This window comes from Pollicipes pollicipes, unplaced genomic scaffold, assembly GCF_011947565.3.
Source record: "Pollicipes pollicipes isolate AB1234 unplaced genomic scaffold, Ppol_2.1 Scaffold_6686;HRSCAF=7923_pilon_pilon_pilon, whole genome shotgun sequence".
Lineage (NCBI taxonomy): Eukaryota > Metazoa > Arthropoda > Thecostraca > Pollicipedomorpha > Pollicipedidae > Pollicipes > Pollicipes pollicipes.
In genome coordinates, this window is record NW_023596921.1 from 40,435,403 (window position 1) to 40,443,367 (window position 7,965).

General features: G+C 62.0%; 1 protein-coding gene across 1 annotated transcript in view; it reads left to right on the forward strand.

Annotated features, from left to right (window-relative positions):
• The window catches only part of LOC119108320 (ephrin-B2), a 9,224-nt gene extending 1,541 nt beyond the window's left edge, over positions 1–7,683 (forward strand). The window contains exons 2-6 of the mRNA XM_037231896.1: positions 453–594; positions 4,499–4,667; positions 5,835–5,951; positions 6,468–6,656; positions 6,928–7,683. Of these exons, the coding sequence (XP_037087791.1) occupies positions 453–594; positions 4,499–4,667; positions 5,835–5,951; positions 6,468–6,656; positions 6,928–7,082 (772 nt within the window). The 3' untranslated portion in view covers positions 7,083–7,683. The remainder of the gene's footprint in view (positions 1–452; positions 595–4,498; positions 4,668–5,834; positions 5,952–6,467; positions 6,657–6,927) is intronic.
• Positions 7,684–7,965: the final 282 nt, after the last annotated feature.

The following is a 7,965-nucleotide window of genomic DNA, read 5'->3' on the forward strand; positions in this document are numbered from 1 at the left end:
CACCGGACATCCGGCGCGCTCCGACGCACACGTCACCACCTGGTGGTCCCGTCACCGGCGGCGCCGCCAGAGCCCCAGCCCTGCGTCACCAGCCTCCTTATCCCGCCCGTCCTCGCACGGCCACGTCACCGATGCCAGCTCGCGGGGTGGATGCGTCACGCCGCCCCGCCGGCGCGCCGGGTTAGGCAGTCGGGCCCCGGGTGCGTGCGCCCGCCGTCGACGCCTCGGTGCGGGCTCCACCCGGCGTGGCGCCAGCCCGGAGGACGCTGGCGGCCACGCCTCGCTCACCCGCGGCGCAGTGACGGACAGTGCATGCTACCGAACTACGTGTTCGCGGTCGCGTGACGTCAACGTGGTGTCCAAACTTGTAGAGTGTGGTCGCTGGGAACCGGGTCGTAGGGAATGGAAATGATCTGGTACCCGGAACTTACCAGGCGCCTTCTCTTTCGCAGATTCCAAATCAGTAATACAGATCACATCATCGACGTGAACAAGGGCAACAACTTGTTCGAGTACGATCAAGTGACCATCATCTGCCCGGTCTACAATGAGTGGACCAAAGAGGAAGACACCGAGAAATACATCATCTACAACGTGAGTGCAGATTGGACGCACCAGCCGCGCTGCGGGGTGGAATCAGACGGCGCTCCAGTGTGGTCTCCCCGCGGGCAACGCGATGCACGCGCGTTTGCCCGGCGCTGAAGCCGGCACCGGCACCGGCTAACGATGTCCCCATCTAATGATGTTAAAGGGCGGCCCACTAATTGCAGGTCTATTCGGTGTCTTTCCGATGATTTATTGAGGCGATTTGTTGCAGGACTCACACGTAAATCATGTGCAGCCGGCTGTTAGTCGTTACGGTAGTCGGATGGACTGGATCAGCCGCGTAACGGGCGTCATCCATCGCTACAGGATAGCGTCTAGAATTCGTGACCGTGTTGCAATGAAGCAAAGGGAGCTTGATGCGCAGGAAAAATGTCTCTGCTGTCGCTGGACACCAAACAAAAATGGCTGCCCCGCCGACTGCGACGCCCGAGGACAAATCCCGAAGTCCGTGGTTGGAACAACGCCATTCGTGGTCACAGCCTGTGTTGCTCAATCCTTGTGTCATGCTTCGCTTTCGCGCCGCCGTCCAACACGAACGCAAGCAGCAGGACATCCGGCGCTTACTGGGTTTTCGGCCTCGCTGCACCACTGACTGCGATGGAGCGGGGTCCGTGCTGACAAACCGCATAGTTGTCAGCACCGTTCATCGGCATGCCGCGCCTACACGGACCTGGCGCGTGACTTAGCCGAGACCGCTACTCCCACGCTCAGCTCGTCCCCGTCTCTCGCGACAGGCCGACATCTCCCGGAGATCGACAGAAAGAATCGGACACACCGCTTGTACGCCGACACTGGATTATGTTTGCTCCCTCAGAGGACTGGTTTGGTGGTGGTGACGTCTCCGTCCGCGCACAGCCCTTCAAGCCAGCCAAATTATTGAACTCAAGCTGAAAAATACGCGGCCCATGTCCCACCCACAGAGTCCAGCAGCTGAGTGCGTCATAAAGCCCCAACGACAAGACGAGCCCAGTGTCCGCGGTAATGGCCGCCCAGTGTGACAGACATTGCGGAATGGACTCCGGCTTCGAATATCAAAAGTTAAGGCATGACATCATGCATCCCAGGGAACTAATTCCCGATAGCTCTGGTTTGAAAATGCGATTGGCATTCCGCGCGATAGCTGACAAAAGAATGGCGTAAACCAAAGATGTTTCATTTTCGGACCACAACTGGTCTTTAGAAGCATGGTTGTTGTGTTGATGAGTTAAGACAAGCCAATCTTTCCCAGAAATCAAGAATGCTTGGGTTGTTTACGCCACGGACGTAATCTACAGATCGCCGTCTGTGACTCGTTTTAAAGCTCTAGCAGTGCTGCAAGCCGAGTCCCCAGCACACCGAAGCTACAGCCGGGCTTCCGCGTACCAGCACCCGGCCTGGCGCTACGGACGGGCGCGTCCAGGCCCGACGGGCGGGGTCCGCCGCCAGCCGACGCACCCGTCGGAATGCACCGCCACCCGAAATGGCCGGCCAGGCCGGTGTTATTACGCGAAAAAGGGCGTCCTCGTAAGCTCCAGCCCGGGGATGAGCCGTAATTGGTGGATCGGCGTAAGCGCGGCCGGAAGGGCCCGGGGCGCGACCACGGAGTCCGCGCCGGCCGGCTGGCCGCGGGCCGCTCCGAGATGAATGGTCTGTCACCGCCGGCTGTCGGCGCTGCATAAGGCCCGGACGCCCGGGACTCCGCGTCCGCTGGCCGACGCTGCAGCGGCCATGACGCTGGCAGATCGCATCATGACGGATGGTCTGCGACCGTCGGTGTCGCCGCCGGCGGCGGGACGAGCTCCTGCCCGACCTCGGCTGGCCACGTACCTTACCCTACGTGTGTGTAAGGCGAGAGAGAGAGAGAGAAGAGAGAGAGAGAGGAGAGAGAGAGAGAGAGAGAGAGAGAGAGAGAGAGAGAAGATAGAGAGAGAGAGAGAGAGAGAGAGAGAGAGAGAGAAGAGAGAGAAGAGAAGAGAGAGAGAGAGAGGAGAGAGAGAGGAGAGAGAGAGAGAGAGAGAGAGAGAGAGAGAGAGAGAGAGAGAGAGAGAGAGAGAGAGAGAGAGAGAGAGAGAGAGAGAGAGAGAAGAGATGAGAGGCGAGAGAGAGAGAGAGAGAGAGACGGGCTTATGCCGGTACGCAGACCCGGCCTGCGCACACTGAGTGTCGCCGAAGCGTGTATGTTCCTCACCGCGCCTGGCTGTCAGGAGCCCGAGCCCTGCCGGCTGTAGATGTTCCACCGGTTGCCCAGCGCAGTGCTACCCCCGTCCGTCTCCGTCAGCTCTCCGGCCGAGACCGGGGCATTAGGCTTTAGGAGGCTGTATTCCCGATCGGCCTGCGTCACGTTTAAATCGCCGTTGCATGCGGCCCGGCCGTAAGCGAGACGGTAAGTGGCGGCTGGAGCCGCTCTCCCCCCCCCCCCCCCCCCCCCTCCGACCTCCGCTCCCCTCTGCCCGGTGATCCCTGGCCCAACCTGCATCCTTCTCTGTCGGAGAAGATCGCCATATCACCGCCTCCATCCTGCAATACTCTGCTCATCCTACCAAGGGATCGCAATCCGCCCTTACTTCTCGGTACCTGACGATCTGTGGCGCCGACCTTCGCTTATCCCTCTGAACGGCCTCCACCCCACCCCCTCGGCGACCTCCACCCCACCCCCGTCTTCCTACCCGGTAACCCCTGCCCCTCCCCGGCTCCTCTCCGCAGTGCCTGCCGCTCGGCGACCGGCGAACCGCGCTGCGCGGATCATCACCGACAGCCGGTGGGCCGCCCAGACTTTCCATTCGGACTGATACCGAGCGCCATGCGCCTCCGATGACGAGATCTTCACGCTCGGTCGGCACACAATGCGTTTTCTCCCGCCCGTCTGATGTTGTCAGCTGCAGGTGCGCCTGAATAGGTCGTAATCGCCGAGCACGGCGCGAATCTGGCCGCTCCGACTGACGTGCGCATCCTTCCCGCTTCCCTTCGCTCCATTCGCCCCGCTGTCTCAGCGCGCGTGCCGCGCTGCGTGGCCGGCGCCTGGTCTGTTTCTCCGCACTTTCACGAGCCAGCTCAATGCGGACGGCATCACGAACCTGAGCGCAAACCCACGCCGTCCGGCACCGCCAGGCGTCTCTCCGGTCGCCACCGAGCCCCAGTCCGCCGATAGCCCAGTGCACGGCGCTCAGGCCGCTGTTGGCCGTCGGTCGTGCATATCACTCTGCGTCTGCAGCTGCTGCGTCGCTGCCGACGTTTCGTCGCGATCGGCAGACGTCCGATGGCGGTGGTGGCGAGGTCTCGCCAGGCGGTGGCGAGGCGGTGGCGAGGCGGTGATGGCGCTTCGAGCAGCACCGCTGCCTACTCGACGCGCCACCCTCAATCCTTGCGCCCGACCCGTGCGTTCCGGTAACACCGGCGTGCTGATCGCCAGCGTCGTTCAGTCCTTTCTAACGGCGGCATAAAAAGAGGGTAATGCAGCGGCCTGCGGCGCGATTGCCGCGGCGCCATCAGACGTCGCCGCCGGCGGCCGGCTGACCTGCTTGGCGTCGGCTCATTAGGAGCGGCGCCCGCGTGCCCGGCGCCGGAACCGAGCGCGCCGCGGAGGCACCGGCCCGCGGTGCCGCGGAGTCGGCCAAGAACCACCAGGAACTCGGAGCGGCCTGCCGTGACACTTAAGCCGCTTTATCTGGTAGCTGCTGGGGCGCTGTGTGTCACGAGACCCTTTGTTCGCCGATGTGTGCCTGTCCGCGTCTGCATAGTCGCCGCGGCCTCGGCCACTAGATATGGCCATAGAATTTTGCAGGCGGATTGTCAGCATGTCAACACGAAGGTGAACGCCCCTCCGCTACTGGTGGGCGGCGATGCTGCTGCTACTGCTGTCGGCCGTTTTCCCCCGCCTCCGAGCTCGCGTTGATCCCCGTCTCCGCCGTTTCAGGTCTCCAAGGAGGAGTACGACACGTGTCGCATCACGGATCCCAACCCGCGCATCATCGCCGTCTGCGACAAGCCGTACAAGTTGATGTTCTTCACCATCACGTTCCGGTCGTTCACGCCGCAGCCGGGCGGCCTGGAGTTCCGGCCCGGCCAGGACTACTTCTTCATCTGTAAGTGAGCGCGACGCGCTGTCGCGTGTCGGTGCGGCGTAACATGCCGTAGCGCGCCGCTCACGCAGCGCAGAGCATGGCGAACCGAGCCGCTGCCGCCTCTCGGTCGCTGGCGCCGCGTAACGATACGATTCGCCAGAAACGCATTACCAGCGCGGAGTTACGACCGTACCCGTCTCTTTTCAAGCTGACCTGGTCGGAGCGGAGGGTAACTATGAGCCTTGCATGCCGACGGGAATGCTCTCCTGCACGGGTCGGCCGGCGGGGCCTGCTGTCGTCGCTTCTGCTGCACAGAGGCCCTAAACTCGTGTGCCGTCGTCGTGTGTCACCCGCCGACCAGTTTCGTGCCTTGTACTCTGCCGCCGCCGTCGCCCCCGTGCTCTGTCGCCGCTCTCTCCCGCATTCTCGCGACGCCGTCCCACTGCGACTCGTGCTCACATGCCTGTCTACTTTGTGTTCCTGTCCGTCCGGTCGGCTTGCGCGCTCCTTCGGCTGCCGGTCCCCGCGCGCGCGGCAGTCGCTGCCTCGATTGCCGCCACGTGCCCTGCATTCGCGCCTGTCCTCCGTCGCCGCGGGTCCGCCTCTTTGTATGCGGTCGGCCGGCGTAATGGCCGGGACGGGATCGGACCATCGCCGCGTCCGCCTGTTTTTCCGCCGCGCCTGCATGTCCGCGTGTGTGCGCTGCGCTCGGCAGCCGTCAACGTCCGCTGGTGGCGCGTTCGCCGCCAGTTCGGGCCATTGTATTCAAATGGGCCCACTGTTGGGATGCGGTGCCACGCGCGCCGATCGGGAGCTGACCGTCTGCTCTCAGACCCGGCGGACCCCCCTGACGGAGCGCCGCCACCGGACGCCCAGGGCGGGCCTTCACCGGGCGTGACCGCGCGGGTCGTGCTGGCGGGTGTCACAGAACGTCAGGGGTGTATGTCACAGGCGGCCGTACCCACCTGTGTCTCCGGGAGTCGGTGGGGTGAGATTATCTGGCTTATACCGTCAACTCAGGTAGCAGCTGGACTTCTGACCCATGGCAAAACCCCGTTACATCACGTTCTGGGAAAGAGCATCATTCCACGGCGTGTTTTCACGGAGGCGGCAGGCTCACTCGCACTGTTCGTCGTGAGCTGTCCCAGTGCTCGACGTGACCCGTCTGACCTCGCTGTGCCGTTTCAGCGACCTCTGCACGCGGGGACATGCTGAGGAGGATCGGCGGCCGCTGCTCGACGCACAACATGAAGGTCGTCTTCAAGGTTTGCTGCAACGGCACCGGCAGCAACCGCGTCGACACACGTAAGCAGCTTACTGCGCCCTCGGCGCATTCGGCGAAAAATGCCGGCCGCTCACTTCCACCGTTCGTGATTGCAAAGCAAACAAGCCACTTACCCAAGGGCGGGCTGGCGGTCGCTTTTTCTTCTTTCGTGATGCGCGGCGCGCGGTAAACCGGCACAGAACCATATTTACCGGCGTCTGCTGACGCCAACCGGCTCCAGCCCAAAGTGGTTGGGCGAGCCCGCATGCAAGGGACGCGCCGGAGCCGGGCGGCACGCGGCGACGCGCCGATAGAATCGGCAAGCCCTTACCCCTACGCCCGCGCGGGGACCGGCCGCAGCCTGATGTCACGCGGCCGCTGTCCGGCCGCGGCCGTGGGAGGGCCGCTGCAAAGGTGCGGACGTCCCGGCCGTCATCCCATGACACGCTTTGACAGCGCGCTGGCTGTGCGTGGGCCCGGAGGGCCGCCGCGGCCCCCGCCGGCGCCAGGCGACGAGCCGTGGGCGCCGCCGACTGACGACCGCCGTCCGCCCTCAGCGCTGCTGCCCGGGAACGCGCCGGCGCCCGAGGCGCCGCCGGCCACCGCCTCGCCCGACTGGATGCCGGCGCCCACCACGCCCGCCAGCTCGGCGCGCCCCAGCACGCGCCAGTCGTACAAGGACCTCTACGACCTACACGACCTGCATGTGCCCTCCATCAACGTCAAGGCGGCCACCGAGAAAACAGGTGCGTGCCTTTGGCGCAGGCGCGGAGGTTGGGGAAGTTCGTGTGAAAAGAGCCTCCCACTGTATGGTGTGGTGTCTTTTACGTTTTGACGAAGAGGTAGATCAGTTTGTGACGGGACTTTGCGACAGTTCGGGTCTTTCGAAAATTGCGCACATGATTGCGAACTGTAGAACTATCGCACCGCAAGGGCGTGCGGTAAGTACTTGCGTGAGATGTGTGGTGTATTGGGTGTCAGCATCCACTACGAACTGATTTTGTGTTTGTCTTCCAGATGAAAAGGGCAAGAAGAAACATCCGAACGACGATATTGCGAAAAACCAAGGACTCACTTCCCGAGCCTCGCGCGTCGTGAGACATAGAGACTCGTACACCTCGCTGGGCTACAGTATAGCCAGCTTCCTATTACTGAGGTTCATCACGCGGTGAGCTGCCGCAGGACAATAGCTCGTGTAAATGCGTGTACAGCAGAGTGCGTGGGCTCGTGATTGTGCCATCTGTGAGCGAAAAAACAAGCTGCGATGCGTGTGCGCCGCGCGTCGTGGCGCTGCTGTCGCTGTGGAGACGCCGGGAGAAGCTTTACAATGTGATGGAAGATATTTTACCGGTCATATCTGTTTGTGACGCTGATCAATGTGATAGCCCTGCTGTGGCGGGCCAACCTTGTGTAAAACCTGTACATAAGTCATAGGAGTGTAGCATCGCATTTCATTATTTTACATTGGCAGTCTGTGTCCTGATTGCTTTCACTTCGAGCTATCAGATCTTTTATGAGACGTACATTAAACAATCGATGGTAGTTCCTTGAGCTCCTGGTTGACATGCACACCGCGGGGGCAAATGCCTATAACGACAACTCCTATCTTCCCTTATAAGGGAGACCGAAATTCCTGCCAGTACGCCATAAGGGCGAGATTACGAACGTGCACCAGACGTATCAGCATTGTCGCGGCGACATGGGCCTGCCGTGGCTGTGGAGGCTGTTTTCGCCCCATGTATTCCCATCCGCCTGCGCAGCTATCCCCCGGTTCGCGGGACGCTCGGTGCAGGGAAGTTGGGGCCCTGTCGACGGCCTCCTCCCGTGGTGGCACGCCATGACCATGATCGTCTCTCTCCGTGTGGTTGACGACACGTTCCTGATGGTTTATTCGGAGCCGCAGACTGCTCTGGAAGTACCAGCCATCCTAATGCATGGCCAAATGCGAACTTACGTTTGATTATCAAAATGTTACGTGCCATATGACATTGTTCTTGTTACACCTGGCTTTGTCGAGCCCGACGCGCATGTGTATTTAAGTTCATGTGCGCTGAT